Genomic DNA, 22589 nt, shown 5'->3' with positions numbered 1-22589 from the left:
GTGATGCAACCAGGAGGATGCTCTTGATGGTGCAGCTGTATAATCTTTTGAGGATCTGAGGACCCATGCCAAATCTTTTCAGTCTCCTGAGAGGGAATAGGCGTTTTCAGTCTTGGTGGGTTTGGACCATGTTAGTTTGTTGGTGATGTGGACACCAAGGAATTTGAAGCTCTCAACCTGCTCCCCTACAACCCCGTTGATGAGAAAAGGTGTGTGCTTGGTCCTCCTTTTTCTGTAGTCCACAATCATCTTCTTTGCCTTGATCACGTTGAGGGAGAGGTTGTTATCCTGTCACCACACTGCCAGGTCTCTGACCTCCTCCCTATAGGCTCTCTCATCATTGTGAGGGATCAGGCATCACTGTTGTGTCATCGGCAAACTTAATGATGGTGTTGGAGTCGTGCTTGGCCATGCAGTCATGTGTGAACAGGGAGTACAGGACGGAACTGAGCATGCACCCCTGAGGGGCCCCTGTGTTGAGAATCAGTGTGGCAGATGTGTTGTTACCTACCCTTACCACCTGGGGGCAGACAGTCAGGAAGTCCTGGATCAAGTTGCAGAGGGAGGTGTTTAGTCCCAGGGTCCTTAGCTTAGTGATGACCTTTGAGGGCACTATAGTGTTGAACGCTGAGCTGTAGTCAAAGAATAGCATTCCTACATAGATGTTCCTTTTGTCCAGGTGTGAAAGGGCACTTTTTAAAAATTATTATGTGCAAGGCAAAAAATAATGCCATTTTATTTTCTCTTGCAGAACTGTTCAAACAACTGCCAGTAGGGCATCCAGCAGCCTGTCCTGGTCCAGGTTCTCCACCCTGGGGGTGTGCTCTGAGGAAGATCTCGTCTTCTTCCTCAGGTAGTTGGGGAACCTCTTCCAGGCAGAGAACTTTGGCTGTGCAGTAGAGAAAGCCTCAGTTTCCTTGTCATCATCATGGTGAGCTCTGTGATGAGCTGGTTGGACAGGGGGAGGCTGACCTGGACTGGCTTCTGCTCTACAGGAACTCATTCCTCCTTCAGAGTGAGGACCTCCTACTCACACCTGGGAAAATTGTCAAAGGACCAGGAAGGGTCTCCATTCTCTGAGGAGGGATCAGCATCTTCCTCCTTTCACCAAACAGCCTTGCAGTCAATTAGCCTTTCCCCAAGAGGGTCTGATGCAGAGATCTCGATATTGTCTCTTTGGCCAGCCTCTTCCAACTCAGTGCAAATCATCACTGACAATGTTTTAAAGCTTAGGGCCTAAGGAAAATCTAACTGGAGACTATATATGAAAAAAATACATCAGTTTGTGCTGCAAAAATGACACTGCCACAAATTACAGTATATTTTTCATTAGACTATTATAACTAGTTACCTGAATGCGTTGCACATGTATACACACAGGATGTAAAACACGCAGTAACATTTTATTCATTTTTACCGTACGTCCTTCACCTGTACCCCTTTGCTTTCCGTAGCTGATTTTTTTTCAATCGTCTCGGGTCGACAACTGTTTTTTTTAGATGGCAAAACTTGGGATTTTTGGATTTGTAAACATTATTTACAACGACTACTGGTCATACTAGACATTATCACAAGTTACTTCTGAAGATACAGTCGTACAGCTGTCAGCTCTGGTTGGAGACTTTCATTTATCATTACGACAAGCGAAGAAGATTTTCTCCGCTTATAGGTAGTGCGCACTAGCAACAACAAACGACGTTAGCGAGCAGCACATCATCATTAGGTAGCCTGTCAACTATCCAGTTACATTTCAAAACTGTCCTTTGTTTTTGTCTTTCGTGGCGCGTTGCATTTGCATCAGTGATGATAAAAAACACGACACAATCCGCAGGACTTCTGGTTTTGTTGTGGTTGTTATTTGGGGACTTTGTCTTTGTTCTGGGTTGGTTTCACAACAGAGTCAAAACGTACAACAACCAATATTCTTCCAAAGAAGATGCTCCTGACAGTCAAGACCAGAGCTGTTTTTGTCACGTAAGTTCATTCAACTTGCAATATCAATGTCCGTTTGGAAAGGTTAAATGCGTTGGAGGAACATTCTTCCAGCGTTTTCTACTGTCACGTTAATTTGACGTCATCATACCGAGATAGCTTACTGGCGCCTTAACACTGACTTATCCAACTTTATGGACAACCGGGCATAACATCGAACCATATGGTTTATTTCGACTTGCACATCGAAACACTACAATGGGTGGATAAAGATACTCTTAGCCAACTATTTGTTTTTGTAATTGCTTGTAATTGCTGTACAGTGTAATTTGACACAACCGATATCTCGTGCTTGTGCGCATCTCAACTCAATAACGTTACCCCTGTCATAGTCGAACTTTCCCTTATCATGCGAATATCTAATTTTAATTCACCAAATCTGCCACTTCCAGTATCACGTGTGTTTTGTATGCCTATCTCGTGCAATGTTATATTGCGGTGTATGTTTTCTTGATGTTTGTCATTCATGCCGACGTTCGAAATTAGTCAGCTACTAAGATGAGTGGTTGTGTATGTGATCGACGGCTGATTTGACCCACATACTGCAATCCATTTGTTTTATACTATGGAACGTGCCTTTTATTATTTCTAACAAATTGCACTCACATGAGTAATATGAGAAGACCGAGACGTGGTGTCGTCTGATTGGCCATACTAAAGTTTCCTTCCAATGAGTTTGTGGGACATGTAGTCTTCTCTTCCGTGAGTAATAATTGTTTTAAATGTCCTTGAATCGAAGTAAAGACTACAAACGTCAGGTATAGAGGCGGGACTAAGTTTGACAGCTGCAGACACATCTTGTTTGGAGGCGAGGCCTGGTCAGGAGAATTATGCACGAGGAAAATAAGTGGTCTGAAATGACAGCTCATCCCCAGGTTAGGTCAGTCTTCCCATCAACTCTGGCAAACTCTCACCTGTCTGTTGAAGTAGCAGTCCCTAAGGCTGGTCTTATTTTTGTAATTTAAAACTATTGTTAAAGATAGCAGCTCCTCAGAGAAATAGGCAAATTAAACTATATTTTTAATTAACAACAACCAGGGAAACCACTCAATGGTTTTGAATTCACCAGCATGCTCAGAGGACTTTGTTACTTATGGATGGCTTCACTACTTCCCATCACATTCTCTGGACAGCTACACTCAGAGGTCAGATATATGGTTATGTTTCCAGCTGTGGGCTATATGATGATGCTTGTATCAATGTGCAACTGTTAGTTACATTTCTGACATATTGTCACAATGACATAGAATAAATTGAAAGAGAAACGTCTTTCTGCTCTTTGTATAGTAGCCAGCTTGTGAAACTAGTTGTCAGTAACAGCTGGTCAGATAGGCTACTCGGTTTTCTCCTCATCATGACACACAACCACTGATGTGAAAGTGACTGAATAGTCTACACAGTGCTAAGATAAACTTAATTTCATAGAATTCTAGCAACATGCAGTCTTGCGCAACTTGTTCTTATAAAATAGTGTATGTCTCTGCTTTGGTGACAGTGACCCACATACCTTTCATACGACTGTAGTTAGAATGTACTCCTGAAATTAGTTTTTAACAAATATTTTCTGTAACACCATTTGCATTGATTGGCTCTAGACCTGAATACTTTATGATGAGAGAGAGAGAGAAGACTTAGGTGTCTTCTGGACCAGACCAACACAGTTGGTCTATTTCATTATGCATGGGGGAGTTAAGCCGGTTGTCTGCAGGTATCAAATGTATGAAAAGGTGGAGGGAGAATGGTACATGTTTTGGTAACCAAATTTTGGCCAACAACCTCAACCCGGCAGCTGGGACAAATGTCGTCATGCTGCTTAAGTGTTTTGTGGTGTTTGAGAGTATGGGGCAGTTTTAAAGTACTGGTAGGCTAAATGTGTGTAAGAGGAAGTTAACATTTGCAGGCCAGCTTTTGCCCTTGTTCTGTCCTTCTATCTCTGCCACCCCCCTCCTTTGGCTGAATCCCATATCACCCACTTCCCATCGCCCCACGGCCCTCCATTTTCACCAAAGTGTCCCAAAGCTGAAGGGGGGAATATTATGGAGGGTGTAGGGCCTAATTAGACCACTTTGACATGTCAACGCTGCTTCAGAGCGGAGTGTTATCCCATAACGCACTGCATTATTTTATTTTCTGCAATTTCACCCCAACAAGGTGTAGCCTAAACAAATGGTTAACAGTCCGGTCTGCAAGTAGCCTAGTTTTAAAACCGCCCGTGGTGTGCTTTATGAATGTAAAATACGGCCCGCCAATGCACGATTGAACATAATAGCGCGGCTAATAGAGCGGTAATGGCTAGAAACAAGCTAGACTAGTTTTACTATTAAACTTAATGCTGCTATTGTTTTTAATTTTGTAAAGCAGCATGTGTTTCTTAACCAGGCAAAGGGTGTCTGGTGGTGACTGGTTAGCTACAGAGAAACAAAAGATTCACCTGTGCGATGTGTTTAATTGGCAGTGACGCTTGAGCAGAACCAGTCTGCCTAACCTGCCCACACTCATCGTTTTTCCCCCTGCAGCTCACCAGCTGATGTAGGCTAGGCTGTGTGTGGCGGGTTCTTCGCACTGCTGAACAAAGCCGTGCTGCGCTTCTAATACTGTTAGTATTAATTGTGCTTATCACTGAAAAGCTCTCAATCTCTCCTAAAACGCTTGTCCAGCCCACCTAGTAGTCTGATTTTATCTACAGAGATAATTTAGTCTTGTCTCGTTTTAGTCAACTGAAATGAACTATCTTTTTTGTTTAGTTATTGTTTTTCCTGGGTCTATTTAGTCAGTTATGGTGTAGTCAATTGCCACTGAAAAATCATTGAAAAAACACTATTTTTGTGACTAAAATGAACACGGGTGTACAACCTTCATTCTTAAGGCGTTCTCCGTGTTGTTTCCCTCAGTTGACAGGCGTCTTGGATGACTGCTTCTGTGACATCGAGAGCATCGATGTCTTCAACAACTTCAAGATCTACCCCCGCATTCAGAAGCTGACCGAGAGAGACTACTTCAGGTACTACAGGGTAAGTACTAAATAGACTTGCAGAGGTGACTAAACATCCCCCTCTGCATCTTGATCCTGGACTTACTGACGGGCCACCCCCAGGTGGTAAGGGTAGATAACAACACATCCGCCATGTGCCCCCTTCACGATTGTCTTGGTGTGCTTGGACCATGTTAGTTTGTTTGTGATGTGGACACCAAGGAACTTCAAGCTCTCAACCTGCTCCACTACAGCCCCGTCGATGAGAATGGGGGCGTGCTCGGTCCTCCTTTTCCTGTAGTCCACAATCATCTCCTTTGTCTTGATCATGTTGAAGGAGAGGTTGTTGTCCTGGAACCACACGGCCAGGTCTCTGACCTCCTCCCTATAGGCTGTCTCATTGTTGTCGGTGATCAGGCCTACTAACCCTGTTGTGTCATCAGGAAACTTAATGATGGTGTTAGTATTGCAGAGGATGTCTCTGCTTGGGACTAATGTTCTTGTTGGAATTGTGCTACTCTTGTTTACATTATAATGTCCAGGGGTGTATTCACTAGGAACCAAACGGATGCAAACGGGCTGAAATATGACGGGACTAACCTGAACTTGTCCCATAGGGTTGGTTGTTTAGCAACAAAACCATTGCGTGCGCAACAGTGGCGCAAAACAGACGGGGTTAGCTTAGATTGTTGACATGTTGGAAAAAATATATAAATGAGCACTTATGGTCTCAAATAAATTGTTAGTTGTTGGTTAGCTAGCTAGCTAATTTTAGCCATATTAGCATAGGCATGACATGAGTCAAAACAACATCGCACCGAGCTAAAACGAGCCACCTACAATTCCCAACATGGCATCTTCTTGTTATTGTTGCTAGCTATCTGACTGTTCAAAATCATAAACCCACACGGCCTTCTGCCTCATTGATGCTTACGCATCATTTTTGTGACGTTGTAAGCCAACCCTTCTATAAGAAAGGCTTGTTTTTGTTGCAAAACATTTTCCGTTGCAAAACAGTGTGCTCTAATGAATACACCATGACCAGGAAAAACATGGGGCCCTTGTTACAGCAAAAACTAATTGACTGTGCGTTCCAATCATGGTATGTGATACTTGTCAGGTACAATAAGTGTGAAAATTAGATGCTCCTCATACTGAAACCTAGGTATTAGAAATAATGCATGAGGATGACATCACCATGTGGATGTTACTGAATCTTAAAGGAAAATGCAGTAGGTCAAGTCCAGTGCTGACAAACCTTGCCATTCCTCTTTCCCAATCATCCTTTTGCTTCTCTAGACAGTGTTACGAGTTGCCCATATGTAGAACCTGATGCAAATATATAATTCTCTCTGATAACAGGGGACAGAGTGCTGGTACATTTGTATAACTGCTCAAATGCTTTCCCAACACCTAGCATCCATTAAGGAAACATTGAGGCCCATCCAGTCACTTAATCTTTTCACAAAGACAGTAAAAAAAAAACAATCGCTGTGTGAGTCCAGCTGTTGCGTTCATACACACCAAGCCACCTCATTCTAAAGGCAGAGTGTATTGCCCTTTTCCCACTGTGAACATCCCATCAGGAACTCTGAAAAGGAAGAATGGACTCATAGGAACATCCATTAATATTTTCAGAATACTCATCTGGCCCCTAGTGTGATAATCCGAATAATTTTCTGTCTGCCGCTGGTTAGTCATCTGCTCTACTAGTCACCATCCCATTGACCGAGCGATACTTTTGAACCCGCAGACAGCGTGCCACCTTTTTCTAATTATGAAGTATTCTCCTCACACCTCACACTTCGTATGAGGTTGACGTCTCCAATGACGAGCACAACTGGGGGAAAAGGTCATCAGCAGCGACTATTCCCTGTGGCGTTTACGACGGAGCTCGTCTCTGGAACGTGTCAACGGAAAGAGAATCTGAGTCATTTGTTAACATCATTATTTGAGACGCTTATGCTCATACATATAGGTCTAAATTGGGAAAACAGTGAATTTAGTCTAGCTGTTCTGTCTTGCCTGTCTCCAACACATCACATCTCTGTGTGACGCAGTCACTTTCATAGCATATACCATGCCATCCCAACTCTTCTCTTCTCCACAGGTCAACCTGAATAGGCCCTGTCCCTTCTGGGCCGATGATGGCCACTGCTCCATCAAGGACTGCCAAGTGGAGCCCTGTCCAGAGGTCAGTTCAACCGACCCACAATTATCTACGTTGGTCCCCAAATCGACTTCTAGTATTCATTACCCACAGGCACCTCCTGTAGGTCTGAAATGGTTAAATAAGTATTGGCAATGTGGTGAAAATTCCACGTAGGCTACAACAAGGTGGATCTAATATTAGTATATTGCTAATCACTCAAATTATTTTAGTTCTAGCCCTACAAGAAGAGACCGGGGCAAGGGCCCCTAACCCTTAGTGGGTTAATTTACAATTGTTAATATACTGTTTCCCAAGTCTTTGTATTCTAATCTGTGTTTTCTGTTAGTTATAGCTTAGCCTCTGTGACCTGCGTTCTGCGTTGTTGACAGTGATCTTCACCAGTCCCATCGGTTTTCTTTGTGTGTGTTTGTTTACAGAGCAAGATTCCAGTGGGAATTAAGTCTGGAAACTACAATAGGGTAAGGCGGTCACTCCCCAGACAGACAGGCAACGTTCACTCAGCCATTCAACTGTAATGAATACAAACACGTTAAAATGAAAGGGAAAGAGAGTGTACCATACTCACTCTCTATTTTCATGCAATATGGCAAAGAAACAGGAGTGTGCTTAACTATGTTTTAAAGGGAATTAGGGCAAAGGAGTACGTTAAACAGATAATACTGTGTAAATTGATGGCTCAAAGGATTTCTAATAGTTGGATATGTTCTATTTTATATCTGATTTTACCTGAGCGTCTCTGGAGTGTTATGTACATGTAGGCTAGGCTACCTCTAGAGAGCAGACAGAAATAGGAAAGAGAAGCAAGGGTTTGTTTGCCTTGTCACGGTGTGGCCAGGTAAATAGTGTGCTTGTTCCAGCACTTTCTGACTAGGTTATGTCCAAAATGGCACTCTATTCCTTATATAATACTCTACTTTTGACCAGAACCCTTTGGGCCTAGGTTGTTATTTGGGACGCAGTCTCTGTCTGTCTTGGCTGCTGATTCCGTACTTGGTGGCCACTGAAATCGCTCATTACTCTCTGCTTGTTTTTGTTCTCCTGCAAAGTTTTTTTTTTTTTTTACGTGCCCTAATGAACACAACTCTGGCGTAGGGCCTTCTGTTTATCTTTTATTGACCCACCAGTGTTTGTTGGACATCTGGACTGATTGCCAGTCAAGGTCAAATCCGGCTATAGCTTTAGTTAGTGGGAATAGTTGATGTTTGGACACATCGGTTGAGCTTTTCAATGGGCTCCTAGTTTGGTGTTTTTAGTCCCATGGCTTTTTCACACTTTCCACTCCAGCAGGGTCTATACACATGATAGGGCTAGTAACATGGCTGTAGGCTACATTATGTACAGGGCAAGGTTTATTGTTTTTCACCTTTTAATGAAATCAAACCCATCTCATAGATTTTCGACCAACAGCGTTAAGCCAGACAGCTCTTCAAAACTTTACAGTAGTTTATTAGCGACATCTGGTTTGACCTCCCGAGGTCTCTGGTCCCTTATTGTGTGGTCTGTTGTATGATGATTTCTGTCACATCACCCCCAGTGTTAGGGGTTAGCGTTAAGTGTGCTACTGGAGACGTGTGAGGAAAAAGGCTGATTAAATTCACAGTTAGAGCTGTGGTGGTGCTCTCCCACAGCTGAAGGCACAGAGGGAGAACTGTCTAGCATATTCTAGGCAGCGTTGGCTAGAGACGCTATGTGGCTGTCGACGTGGCCATGCCGCAGGAAAAAGCACAGCAGGTGTGTGAGGTCATGACGAAACATTAGCTGACTGTGCACATTAGAGTTGTTTATTTAGCTTTTAATGCTTCGTTGCTAGTGGCATTAGCTTAACTTATTTGTTTAGCCCCTCAGGCATTTATTTTCTTGATTGACTTTCTATTTGAAAAGTGTAGTCCTATTGCAAACAGTGTGTGAAGAACTCAAGTTGAAGTCTGCAGAGTAGGGAGCCCTATATGAAGGATTTATCCTAGCCTAATTGATATGAAAGACGGGTCGTTCCATTTGATTTCAATCACCGTTTGACTGCACCCCTTTTGATTTTAACGAAATGTTTAATACATATTTATGGTAGTGGTCAAAAAGTAGCTTTTTGGGCTTGAATGCCAAAACATTTAGGAGATAGAGGTGCTCAAAGATGACCCATTTTGCATACCCCTCCCTACCATGAGACATCCATGTCTTCATCACTGGAAAAGAGGTTGAGTTTGATATAAGCTTTTAAATTATGCAAACATTTACTACTAGGACAGACAACCCAGCTCAAAGTTATGCAAGCATCGCAAAACACAGTTTGTAGCACACACAAAACAAATATTAGGCAGCAGTGATCTTAACACAAGAGGTGATGTTCTCTGCTGCTCCAAGACGCTTGATCTTGCAAGCTAACATTAGCAAGTTATCAAAATGAACAAGTTAGTAAACCCAGCTGGAGAGAATTTATTTATAGATAACTTAATAGTTATAGGATATATAGCTGGCAAACAGTAGTGAATTTCATACAAGTGTAACTTGATCACCTCACTTAAGTTGTGCTGCAGGAGTGACTCACCCATGTTGCTCATTGTGCTTCTTTGTAAATAAACATGATTGGCTCAAACTGCTGTTTTTGGGGAACTAGTACCGGTAAGCTTCATAATAAAAAAATCATTTGTAATGGCTGAAATGATGTACGCAATCTGACTTATCTGTTACCTAGTGGGCAAGTTGACTGCAGGTATTTTTGTACTCCTTTAGTCGTACTGTAATCCCTATAAAACAGTTATTCCCAAACTGGGGTACGCCAAATAAAAATGTGATTCACATTTCAAAACAGAAAAAATGTTCACAGTCCATTTATATTTTCTAACTTTTTTTCGCGCCTGAGTAGCCTCGTTTCACTGCCAAAAATAAAATGAAACCATCTAGTGTGGAGCGAAATAACAACACAATGTCAAATACAGGTAGCCTAGTCAAATCATTTACATCCAATCACGTTACTCTCTCGGGGGAATTCGACATACGTATGTAGCCAAACGTAGCTGCTGCTCATGTTGGTATCTGTACTGATGGCGCAAAAGCCATGACAGGGAGACATAGTGGAGTGGTAATGCGCATGCAAGCAGTTGCTCCTGATGCCACTTGGGTATACTGCAGCATCCACCGCGAGGCTCTTGCTTCCAAGGGAATGCCTGAAAGCTTGAAAGACGTTTTGGACACTAAAGTGAAAATGGTTAACTTTGTTAAAGCAAGGCCCCTTAACTCTCGTGTATTTTCTACACTATGCAATGATATGGGCAGCGACCATGTAACGCTTTTACAACATACATAAGTGTGCTGGTTATCAAGGGCAAAGTATTGACACGTTTTTTTTTAATTAAGTGACGAGCTTAAAGTTTCCTTTACTGACCATTTCCACTTGTCTAACCGCTTGCATGATGACGAGTTTCTCACACGACTGGCCTATCTGGGTGATTGATTTTTCTCGCCTGAATGATCTGAATCTAGGATTACAGGGACTCTCCGCAACTATATTCAATGTGCGGGACAAAATTGAGGCCATGATTAAGAAGTTGGAGCTCTTCTCTGTCTGCATTAACAAGGACAACACACATGTCTTTCCATCATTGTATGATTTCTTTGTGTGCAAATGAACTCAAGCTTACGGACAATGTCAAATGTGATATAGTGAAGTTCCAAAAACCATGGAGAAAAAAAAAAGTTCCTGTGGCCTTCTTTTCAAATTGTCATGTTTTGTCTCTAAATGTCTGCGCAAGAGTGAAGGTTTCCTGTGAGAGGTTAATGTGATGGTTAATGTGATTGGATGTACATTCTTTGACTAGTCTACATTTATTTGACATCTTCTTGTTATTTCGCTGGACACTAGATGGTTTGATTTTATTTTTCGGCAGTGAAACGAGACAAACTCTGGTGAGGGGGGGAGAAGAAACTTCACCCAAATGTATAGCCGCGTTGGAAAATATAAATGTACTGTTTGAAAATGTGAAGATTTTTTAAAAATTAAATGTGAATCACATTTTTATTTGATGTACCCTTGACGGCATTGCACATACCCCAGTTTGGGAATACCTGTCCTAACGTATTGCACAAGTTGACTACAGGTATTTACTTAAAAAGTAGCCAAAGTCTACGGAGGAGTGGGGTGATATGGGAGAACTTGGGAAGGTTGAACACCAGACAGGCTGCAGTGTTCTGGATAAGTTGTATGGGTTTGATGGCATAAGCCGGGATCCCAACAGACAATTGCAGTAGTCCAGACGGGATAGGACGATGGCCTGGATTAGGACTTGCACTGCTTCCTGTGTGAGGAAGGGTTGTACTCTACAGATGTTGTAGCGCATGAACCTGCAGGAGCGAGTCACTATTTTGATGTTTGCAGAGAAAGGCAGGGTGTTGTCCAGGGTAATGCCAGTTCTGTGCACTCTCGGAGGGGGACACCGTGGAGTTGTCGACCACGATTGAGTCGTCTTGGAGCGGGCAGGTTTTCCCCGAAAGTAAGAGCAGCTCTGTCTTGTCAAAGTTGAGCTTGAGGCGGTGGACTAACATCCAAACTGAGATATCTGCCAAGCAGGCAGAGATGCGTGTCGCCACCTGGGTGTCAGAAGGGAGGAATGAGAAAAGTATTTTTCTTAGGCTCCAGATTGTTTCTTTAAAGTTATCTTATTTCTTCTAGCTAATGCTATTTTCTCTTTCTATCCTTGTGGCCAGTACTCCCAGGTGACCAACGCCAACACAGACATAGTAGATTGTGAACAAGCCCAAGACCTGGGGGCCATTAACAGCACCCTGAGGTAAGAGCACACGCATGCTACTTCCCTAAAAGGCCTCATATATACATGGCATCTGTTTTGATAAGAAATTACTAAACCAACACTGCAAAACATGGTGGTTATTTCCGATGAATGAAAGCATTGTCCGAGAGTGGTTTTCTGTACTACTTTTCCTCCTCCTATAGTAACTATCGCAAAGAAGCCTTTGAGGACTGGGCCCGGCACGATGACGCACAGGACCACTTCTGTGAGCTAGATGGTAAGGCCCACTCTTCTTCCACTTCAATTCTCCACCTAAGAGACTTATTGACTTTTTAGACGGTGCCTATCTTTTCCATTTGTATGGGATCGAGGTTGGTGTATTTCTTCTAAGACTGGAAGGGGAACTTTTGGCCAGTGTGTGAGAACCGCTTTTATCAATTGTTCTTGGGCGTGAGCTACGCTACAAATCTTGGAAATAGTACCAGAACTTAATTATATGCTCAGTAATCTTTGATGGCAAACGCATGTAACTGTTTGAGAGTATCTGTTTAGAGAGGTGGAGACTTCTCTAGTCTCGTTAGAATATTTTCTAACACGTCTTCCCCCAGAACATAATCAAGCATCTGATGAAATTACGAAAATATTTAGTTCTGGGTGTCTGAGATTATACGCTCAGCAACGCGAGCCTCTCGTGAAGCCGTGCGTCTTAGATCCAGGTTTCATTCAAATTAGTAGGAGCGTCTCATGCTCTGCAAATAGTGTGCATTTAGTGTAACAGTCACTTTTTGAGGTGTGAAAACTTCGGACACATTTTGTTATTGGTGTCAAATACCCCTTTAACATTGACAAGAGATTTTATAAGGTGTATCTCAATAGTGAAAGTGATTTATCTATCCATCCATCCCAATCTTCTCTCATTCTTTCTCATACCTTTCTTCTATCAGATGAGACGTCACCAGATGCAGACTATGTGGACCTGCTCCTAAACCCAGAGCGCTACACTGGCTACAAGGGCCCCTCAGCCTGGAGAGTGTGGAACAGCATCTACGAGGAAAACTGCTTCAAGTGAGACACACACAAAAAAAACTTGTGCACATGCCTCTGAATGCAGCTTTACACACACATTAACTTAATCTCTCACATGCCTACTTGCGCACGGTCCACTCACACACACCACGAGGGACATGTTCCCTAATCTGTAGCTAGCTGAAATATTTCAGCTTCCCTCTCTTCGATGGGCTGATGTACAGTCAGGTCCATAATTATTTGCATGTGTGCATCAAAGATCCACCACCATATTTTACTGCAGTTCTGTTTTCATGTCATCTGACCATAGCACAGGTTCCTATCAAACTCGAGAGTGCGCTATGGTCACATGAAAATATAGTTTGTTGGCCACACACACCAGTGCTGGGTTTGGCATCAAAAAAGGGAAGCATATGCAATGAAGTATCTCATACCTATGATAAAATATGATGGTGCATCTTTGTCATGGGGCTGTTTTGCTTCCACTTGTCCTGGGGCCCTTGTTAAGGTCAACGGCATCATGAACTTTACCAAGTACCAGGACATTTTTGCCTAAAAACCTGTTTGCCTCTGCCTTGGCTTCAAGTGGACTTTCCAGCAAGACAATAACCCGAAGCACTAATCAAAATCCGCAAGGTAATGGTTAGCCACAGAATCAACATTTTGCAATGGTCATCGGTCTCCAGACTTGAACCCCGTTGAAAACATGGGGTTTGAATTGAAGAGGGCAAGTCCATAAGCGCGGGAGAATGATATGGAATGGTCTATAATATCCCTGCTACTGTGTTATCTAATCTCAAAGAATTTTAGAAGGGGATGGTGCTATAGTATTAAAAACAGGGGTGCCAATCATCAATTGTATTAGTGTAAAATAATATAATTTCCCAATTACTTTGAAGATACAATATATCTCACTATTTGTATAATTTATTTTATAGTATTTTTTTCCTATTTTTTTGCTCGTCTTTGTCAAGTGTACCAATAATCATGGACCTGACTGTATGTCTTGTGATTAATCCAGTATAGGGTCTGATTGCGCATTGTTTGTGGTTTGCAGGCCCAGATCAGTGTACCGGCCCCTTAACCCACTGGTTCCGCCCAGAGGTAAGGGATGCTCTTCTTGGACTGTCTTGTCTCCATTGTCCTTGTCAGTGTGGCCTGTATTTTACATACTTAAACCGACAGCTATTTTTGATTTACATTTGCCCTGTGTATTCACATGCTTTCATTTCGCTATTAGGTTATAATAATAGTTTTTATATCGTTTCCAGAATCCTTTCTAGAAATGTGTGTGTGCATATTCAGCTTCTGTGTAATAGATAATGTCCTCTCTCTATCAGCTTACCTGCTGGTAATAGATTGTTGATGGTGATAATTAAAGCAGGGTTTTTGCTCGTTTGCCTTGTAGTGTTACTTGAGTTATTTATAAGTAACTGTAGAGTTTTCTCCTCCAGATGTCTGTGTGTGAATGCGTGTCCTCATGCATGTGTAATATTAATAGCCCACAGTACGTGTGTAACATGCCTTTGTCCTCCTCTCTCTTTTGTATTTTTTCATTCCCATAGGAGGAGATGATGACGGTAAGTTGGAATTTATGCATGTTAATCTATGTATATTGAATTGTGCTGTTTATAATATGCTTTAATGAATGCAAACTGACACAAGGCCTATTGTCGTCTTGTATCCGTGCAGGCGAAGGTTTCTACAACTGGCTGGAAGGTAACTTAAAATACATTTTTAATCTCATCAAATTATTTAAAAAATTTGCTTCAAATTAGCATTATTTTCACTTCAAACACACAATATATTTTGGAATGAAGCAGTGGTACATCTTGTATCAGCACGGTTACAACCTACAGTCATTTCCCTGTATGAGACACCACAGGACAGGTAGAAACTTCTAAATGAATTCCACTAGAATGGGGTTATTTGTAATTTAGTCCGTTTCAGAATCAATTGAATGTTACGTGTCATCGTCGAATGCCCCTTAACCACACCACTCAGAACAGCCACTCACATCCAAACTAATTCAGCCGAGACTCTCCAACTTTTTCTCTTGACAATGGGTTTTCAACATCTCTCAGGTTGCATCCCAAATGTCATATTTTCCCTATGTCATGCTGCACTACATTTGGGGGCGCTGGTCAAAAGTAGTGCACAATATAGGGAAAGGGGTGCCAAAAAAGAAAGTTCCCACTTTGTATGCCTTCATTAAGTTTTTTTTTTTACCAGGCAGACAGTAGTGATGGAAACCTATTGGGGTGGGCTACAAAGAAACCAAACACAGTTCTATTCCTTGGCTCTAGTATAGCGAAGACTATGAAATAAGCCTTTGTTGTGAATGTCCTGTGACGTGCAGACACACTTACTGGACCAAGAGAGGGGACTCTAGTCACTCAAATGCGATGAGTCGACAACACACATACACAGTGATGGCAGAATTTTTCTGAACTAGGGGTGTGGGCATGTCTCAAGCTTTCTTTTTTTTCCTCCTCTTTCTCCCACCCCTCCCCCCTCTCTCTTCCCATCACCCCTCTACACACTCTCTCTCTCACCCCATCCTCCCTTCTAGGTCTGTGTTTGGAGAAGAGGGTGTTCTACCGGCTCATCTCTGGTCTCCACAGCAGCATCAACATCCACCTGTGTGCAGAGTACCTATTGGACGGTAGGAAAAACAGACCACTCCCTCTCCATAGATGTCAAAACAGTCACCAGCTTTATATGGTCATAGAATTATAATTCTTAGACTCGAGGTGCTTCTTCTACTCTATGGCAATTTTGATGATGAACCGTGGCAATTTGGGTGGCGGATTCTATCTCTGGTTGTAGTAATGTGTGTGGTTTATTTGTGTTTGTGTGAAACCAATTGAGCATTTTCTGTATATTTACTCTACTTTTGTAAGTGTTCTTGTATTGGGATACCTTCATATGGGTCTGTTTTATCCTTGTATAACTGATTCACTGTGTTTACTTCTTCGTAACGTCACTGCATAAAGGTTTGAAAATCAGTGGTCCCAATTGTTCACCCTAACATCATAATGTTGCGCCAACGGCAATGTAACCCTCACTATTCACTCACTCCTGCTCTCGTCAGAGGGCTGGGGCAAGTCCCTATGGGGCCCCAATGTGCAGGAGTTCCGCCAGCGCTTCGACCCGGCAGAGACCAAGGGCGAGGGTACGCGGCGCCTCAAGAACCTCTACTTTCTCTACCTGATCGAGCTACGCGCCCTCTCCAAGGTGGCGCCCTACTTTGATCGAGCCTTCGTCAACCTGTACACGGGTGACCGTCAAGAGGACCGAGCTACCAAAGAGTTACTGCTGCAGTTCTTCAACGAGACCAAGTTAGTTTTTTGTTATTTATGTATTTATTATTTATTTATACGCTACTGTTCAAAAGTTTGGGGTCACTTTGAAATGTCCTTGTTTTTGAGAGAAAAGCATTTTTTTTAACTTAACATCAAATTGATCAGAAATACAGTGTAGACATTGTTAATGTTGTAAATGACTATTGTAGCTGGAAACAGCAGCAGAAGGCCAGCATCCCGGAGTTGCCTCTTCACTGTTGACGTTGAAACTAGTGTTTTGTGGGTACTATTTAATGAGGCTGCCAGTTGAGGACTTGTGAGGCGTCTTTCTCAAACTAGACACTCTAATGTACTTGTCCTCTTGCTCAGTTGTGCACCGGGACCTCCCACTCCTCTTTCTATTCTGGTTAGAGCCAGTTTGTGCTGTTCTGTGAAGGGAGTAGTACACAGCGTTGTATGAGATCTTCAGTTTCTTGGCAATTTCTGGCATGGAATAGCCTTCACTTCTCAGAACAAGAATAGACTGACGAGTTTCAGAAGAAAGTTCTTTGTTTCTGGCCATTTGGAGCCTGTATTCAAACCTACAAATGCTGATGCTCCAGATACTCAACTAGTCTAGAGGCCAGTTTTATTGCTTCTTTAATCAGATCAGCAGTTTTCAGCTGTGCTAACATAATTGCAAAAGGATTTTCTAATCATCAATTAGCCTTTTAAAATTATAAACTTGGATTAGCTAGCACAACGTGCCATTGGAACACAGGAGTGATTGTTGCTGATAATGGGCCTCTGTACGCCTATGTAGATATTCCATTAAATATCTGGCATTTCCAGCTACAATAGTAATTTACAACATTAACAATGTCTACACTGTATTTCTGATCAATTTGATGATATTTTAATGTACAAAAAATGTTATTTTCTTTCAAAAACAAGGACATTTAAGTGACCCGAAACTTTTGAACAGTAGTGTATATTTTATAAAGGAATTAAACATATATATTTATAGAAGAGATAGTGAGAGAGGAGGGTGACAGTGAAGAGATCGAGAAATGGTGGATAAATTTGCAGTAGGCTGGATTCAAACCCATGCCAACACTGTAGACATATGCCAGAGGCTGCAGCATTACAGCTAGACCAACCAGGCCACAAGACCAATTGAGTCTTAAGGATCTTTCGCCATACTGAACTCCAGGGCTTCAATGAGACCATGAGTTTCAGTTCAAGTGGTCGGATTTGACTGTGAATTAGGATATTGTCTTGGCTTTGAAATAACCGTCTATTCTCGTCTCCCAGAGCTTTCCCAATGCACTTTGACGAGAAGTCCATGTTTGCTGGGCAGAAGATCGAAGCAAAAACGTTGAAGGTGAGTCTACGCATCTCACTTTAATTTCACTATTAGTACCGCATAGCAATGCTAACTAACATGCTTATATTTGCCATAAGCAAATCGTAGTATAGTTTTGACCCCGTATCTCAATGGTTTGGTCCCTACCATAGTGTTGTACAGTGGGACTTAATTTGGACTGTGGAGAGCAGATGTGTCTATACAGATGTTTGTGCTAGCTCACTGCGCGAGCAGCTAACTAAATGAGCCTGTATTCGGTCAACAGACAGTATTTTTTTTAACGCACTGTATAATGATTGACGCGTCCATTGAACTTGATTGGACACATTCATCATACGGCCTTGTAGACCTACATAATGTACATTTAGGCTGACATGAAGTCATAATAGCTAAGCTAATGACAACTGACTTGTGGTGTGTGTGTGTGTGTGTGTGTTTAATTCCTCAGCCTCACTGATTATGACTAAATCTGTTCAAATTACACTGAATTAATGCAGGTGTCTGCAGGCTATTTATCCACATTGAGCCTAGCTCATACCCCCACAGGACGCAAAGCCTGAAACATTGCTGTCTCTCTCGCCCCGTTTTTACCAGGAGGAATTCCGGCTACATTTTAAAAACATCTCCCGGATCATGGACTGTGTGGGCTGCAGTAAATGTCGACTGTGGGGGAAGCTACAGGTACGCCATTTTGTCAAATGTGGACCCATGGTTATTTGTTAGCGGTAGTTACCCATTATCCATTGTGCTGGGCTGTAGTTAGCTGTTATGCAATGAGTGCTATTTGTAGATGTGATCAGACAATTTTTCCTTTATTTCTCTTCATATCAGGGTTATTTAGTTACTTTGCAAATTACAGTGCAACTTGCTTCAGTTTAATACGTACTGTGGAAAATACATCTTCAATTGTTGATGTATGAAGTCTTAATTAAAAGGATACTTTTCTGATTTCAAACTGATCCCGGCACATAACACGGGCACAAATTATAAGCAGTAACAATACCCTTAGGACAATAACCAAAACCAATGAATTTTGAGTAAAGTCCAGAGGAAGAAGCCATATGGAATTGTACCCTATATCGTGGGACAGTGCTAGATCTGATGATGTATAGGAAAATATTACACACCAGTATCCACATCCAACGTTTCTGAGAAATTGACTGGATATCAAATATGTTCATACGGTAAAAAGAGACTCTGAACATTGAAATCTACGCTCCCATTGTGGTTCACGGGCGACAATGTTTCAACCCTTTTGGCAGTGTCTCAAGCATGGTCCTGGGGGGCCCAGGGCACATTTTAGTTTTTGCCTTAATAAGATGACTTGGGTTCCACTAATCATAGACATGATGATTAGTTGAATCAAAAGTGTGCAGGACCAGGATTGAGAAACGTTAAAATAATTATACGCTCATGAAACCTTATCACCAGTAAACCACATGGGATCATGGATTGGCGTGTGTGAGATCTCAGGCTTTCTCACATGATAAACCCATTGCTCCCCAACACCCCATTGCAGACCCAAGGGCTGGGCACAGCGTTGAAGATCCTTTTCTCTGAGAAGGAGATCAAGAACCTACCGGAACACAGCCCCTCTAAGGGCTTCCAGCTGACACGCCAGGAGATAGTGGCCTTGCTCAACGGCTTTGGGAGGTTGATACCACTTTTATACACGTTGTGTCTTTATGGCTGGTACTACTGCCTTGGAAACTGGGTGGTGTTCATTAGGGCACACAATGGAAAATGTTTTAAAATGGAAAACAAAAATGATAATTTCATGCTGGAAAAATACAGATAGTCCTTTGGTTTCAGTCTGTTTTGTTCCCTTTGGTGCGTAATGAACACAGTTGGCCTCATGACAGGGGATTCATATTATTTTCCACTAATCCTAACACTTAGGCTTCTACTTCCATCTTATGGACTTCCATCTTATGGACACAATCCATTTTACAATAGTTGTTTTTAGTCCTGTCCTTTACCCTCAACCTCTCCCATCTATTTTTGATTTCTATTTGCCATTTTTAACTGTGCTGTTTCACAACAGTTCTGAACCTATATACATTTTACAGACAGAATATTTAGCATTTGTTGTGTTATTATTAGTCCCACCCTTCTGCTCCATTCAACTCCTCCGTCTATCTCTTAACACCATCCATATTGGATTTCTATTTGTCATATATTTTTCAACTGTGCTGTGATGCTTCACAAAAGTTCTGAACCTTTCTATTCTTATAGTTTCTACAGATTGTAAATTAAAGAAACATTTTTGCTAAAAGTATAATATAATACTTTTTGCAAAAAAATTGTATATTTTAATTATTATTATAGAATTATTATTGATTGATTGACTATGACTTTTCAAATCATTAAGTATTGCTATCTGCAGCGTTGGCGCCAGGTAAATGTTGCAATTCTTCCACCATTACTGGACCTGTGACCAAAAACAAGCTACATATGGACAGTCCCCCATATATTACATTCTATTGGTTGCAAGAATTTAAAAATTAGAAGTTTTGATTCCAATATAGTTTTGTGTATCAGTTCATAAACCATGTGCTGTGGAATTGGTACATTCAAGTAGTGTTAGCATCTCTCTCTTTCTGTCTTGCCATTTCAAATTACTATTAGCATGACATAAATTTAGTAAATATTGCCAAATATTGCATACATTGTCATAAATAGTTTCTTAATCTATTTCTCTCCCCATCTCCCCCCCCTTCTGTTTTCTCGCTAGGCTCTCCACAAGCATCCACCAGCTCCATAGTTTCCGTGCCTTGCTGAAGGAGAAGAGGTAACACCCTTCAACAGCACTACCACCTCCTAGCCACTAGGTGGAGCAAGCCCAGAGGGAACTGCAATAGTCTTATTCCTCCCCAGAATAAGATCAAGTTCAGGGACTTCAGGATAGACACTGAACACCCATCCACTCCTCCCTCTGTATAACTCTCCTTCTCTCCCCTTCCTTCTAAATCTAGGTCTCGTCTTTCCATAGAGCATAGCGCTCAATGTGAGCGCTATGCTCATTGTTTTTAAATGTTTGTTTTTACTATTGTGGGTGAAAGTGTTCACCATTTCAGGCATACTAGTTGTGAGCTAGACCCATCAGTGTGTGTGTTTTTAGTGTGTGTTTGTGAGAGGGAGTACTTGTTTGTTGGTGATCGCCAGTCGCAGCTAAATGATACCGAAAATTAGGATTCATTCCATACTTTTACGACCACAAACTTGATAAGCATACTGCGTTTTGCTATCCTAGAGGTGTAACCTTTTCCCCCTGTGTGAGTGAGTGCATGTATTGATTGAACGTCTATGTGAGCAACTGTGTCTGCTGTTGCTTTTGTCTGTGCATTTAGCTGTTTAGGGGTGTTAACGTCTCCACGTGGCAATCCAGTCTTTCTGCACATCACAAATGTATTATATAAAGCCTTGTTTAAGTGTGAAAAAGGAACAATTTGCGGATTGTGCATCTGTTGACAACGATAAACTTGCGTCACTTCTCTCATACCTATTCTATTTGGTGGCAGAACGGTTCCTGGTGTTTTTATTCTTATCCTATTATTTTATTGGTTTTATGAAAGACAAGGCTTGCCAGGGTGACGGCAATCCCAAATGTGTAAGAGGTGTTTATGGCAATTTAAAAGCGAAACCAGTATTTGTTTCATAGTTCACTTAAATAAGCTGTCATCCTGTGAAACTGCCATGTTGGAGAAGACTACTGTTAAAGTATAATGGAGAATGCAGCCAATGGTGTGAAAAGAAGCAAATCGAAACGAGCGGTGGGATTTATTCTCCCATGATGGTCAAGTTCACTGTGGTGTCTTGGTGAGCTTGCCGTGTAAATCAATTCAAAATGCATACGCATAATGGCATTTAACGTCGCGCAACCTTTTTAAACCGTCATACCCTTTAGGGCTGGGACGATACCAGTATCGTGATACTCGTTAGTATCGTGGCGAGGAAACAAAACACAAAGCGGAATTAACTTCTTTAGGAAAACAGCCCTAATGTGTTCCACACACTATACGTGTTTTATTTCTGTCTGAAGTAGGTATTTCACCATGTGGACCAAAGATTTTACGTTGCCTTTTTTTCTTTATGTCAAAGCACCTTTGAGTTTTTCCACCATATACATTTTTAGTTTGTGCATCCTCGTCCCCTTGAGTAACATTAGTTAGAAAATGTCACAAGCAAAGATTGCCTTATGTGCAAAGATCAAACAATCGGTAGCCAGACAATACCTGTGTAATACTTTGTAACACATGTTTTGTAAAAGAAAGATCTCTATTCAATCAAACAAAGGTGGACATGGGGTCCAGTAAGTAGGAATTGAGTCAGTGGTAGCTGTTGGATGCTTATGCTAACATAAACAGCAAAGCTAATGTCGCCTTGGATGTGAACGCTATGGAGATTGAACAAGCTGTTCCTTCTTAGCTTAAAATGAAGGAAATAGACAAGATAAAATATTATCTTTGAGGAAAAGCGTGCGTGTCTGTCTGAGCCTTGCATGCTTTCAAAAACACCAGAACGTCCTGTGCAATCCACTTGTCTGCCTTAAGTTCCAAAAAAGTGTTTAAAAAAAGCTTGAGCCTGTTTTCTTGGATGAAATCCATAATTTTGTCTCCAATGATCTCTACGCTCTTCTGCTAGCTCTGCCTTTGTAACATATTCAGATGACCCAGGAAGTTGTACTATTTGTAAAAGGAAAATTACTGAACTTTTTTTCAAATCTATATGAATATATATATATATAGTTGCACCTGTATTGATGTGTATTCTTATTTGATTATATTTATTTGAACAGAGGAATAAAAATGTCTGGTTGTCACTCAAACTTTTTGTGCATCTTTTCAGATTTGTACCATGATCTATTATGTACAAGCACTTTCGGAACAATACTATTTGACCTCACCGTAACAGAAAGGTATACTTTATACCCCTCAAAGCAAGTTCCACTGTGTTGTTTTGTCATTGTTCCCCTTTAATCAGGGACTTATTTAGACCTTGGTCACTAGGTGGGTGCAATTGAATTATCAGGTAG

The 22589-nt window shown here is 41.6% G+C and overlaps 1 protein-coding gene across 2 annotated transcripts; it reads left to right on the top strand.

Moving 5' to 3' along the window:
- Positions 1–1438: 1438 nt before the first annotated feature.
- LOC118389147 (ERO1-like protein beta) lies at positions 1439–22382 on the top strand. Of its 2 annotated transcripts, none has more exons than XM_035778939.2 (16): positions 1439–1974; positions 4884–5003; positions 7074–7157; positions 7553–7594; positions 11835–11917; positions 12082–12155; positions 12823–12943; positions 13962–14008; positions 14470–14484; positions 14597–14623; positions 15477–15569; positions 15999–16245; positions 17503–17572; positions 18149–18235; positions 19074–19207; positions 20289–22382. In XM_035778939.2, the coding sequence occupies exons 1-16, from the start codon at positions 1804–1806 to the stop codon at positions 20347–20349; spliced, it is 1476 nt and encodes a 491-aa protein (XP_035634832.1). In that variant the 5' UTR covers positions 1439–1803; the 3' UTR covers positions 20350–22382. The 2 variants fall into 2 exon arrangements, with proteins under 2 accessions (XP_035634832.1, XP_035634833.1); XM_035778940.2 differs by lacking the exon at positions 1439–1974 and adding an exon at positions 2161–3137.
- Positions 22383–22589: the final 207 nt, after the last annotated feature.

This window comes from Oncorhynchus keta, chromosome 10 (assembly GCF_023373465.1).
Source record: "Oncorhynchus keta strain PuntledgeMale-10-30-2019 chromosome 10, Oket_V2, whole genome shotgun sequence".
NCBI classification, from domain to species: domain Eukaryota; kingdom Metazoa; phylum Chordata; class Actinopteri; order Salmoniformes; family Salmonidae; genus Oncorhynchus; species Oncorhynchus keta.
The sequence above is the reverse complement of the archived record's forward strand: the minus strand, read 5'-3'. Positions and strand labels throughout refer to the sequence as shown.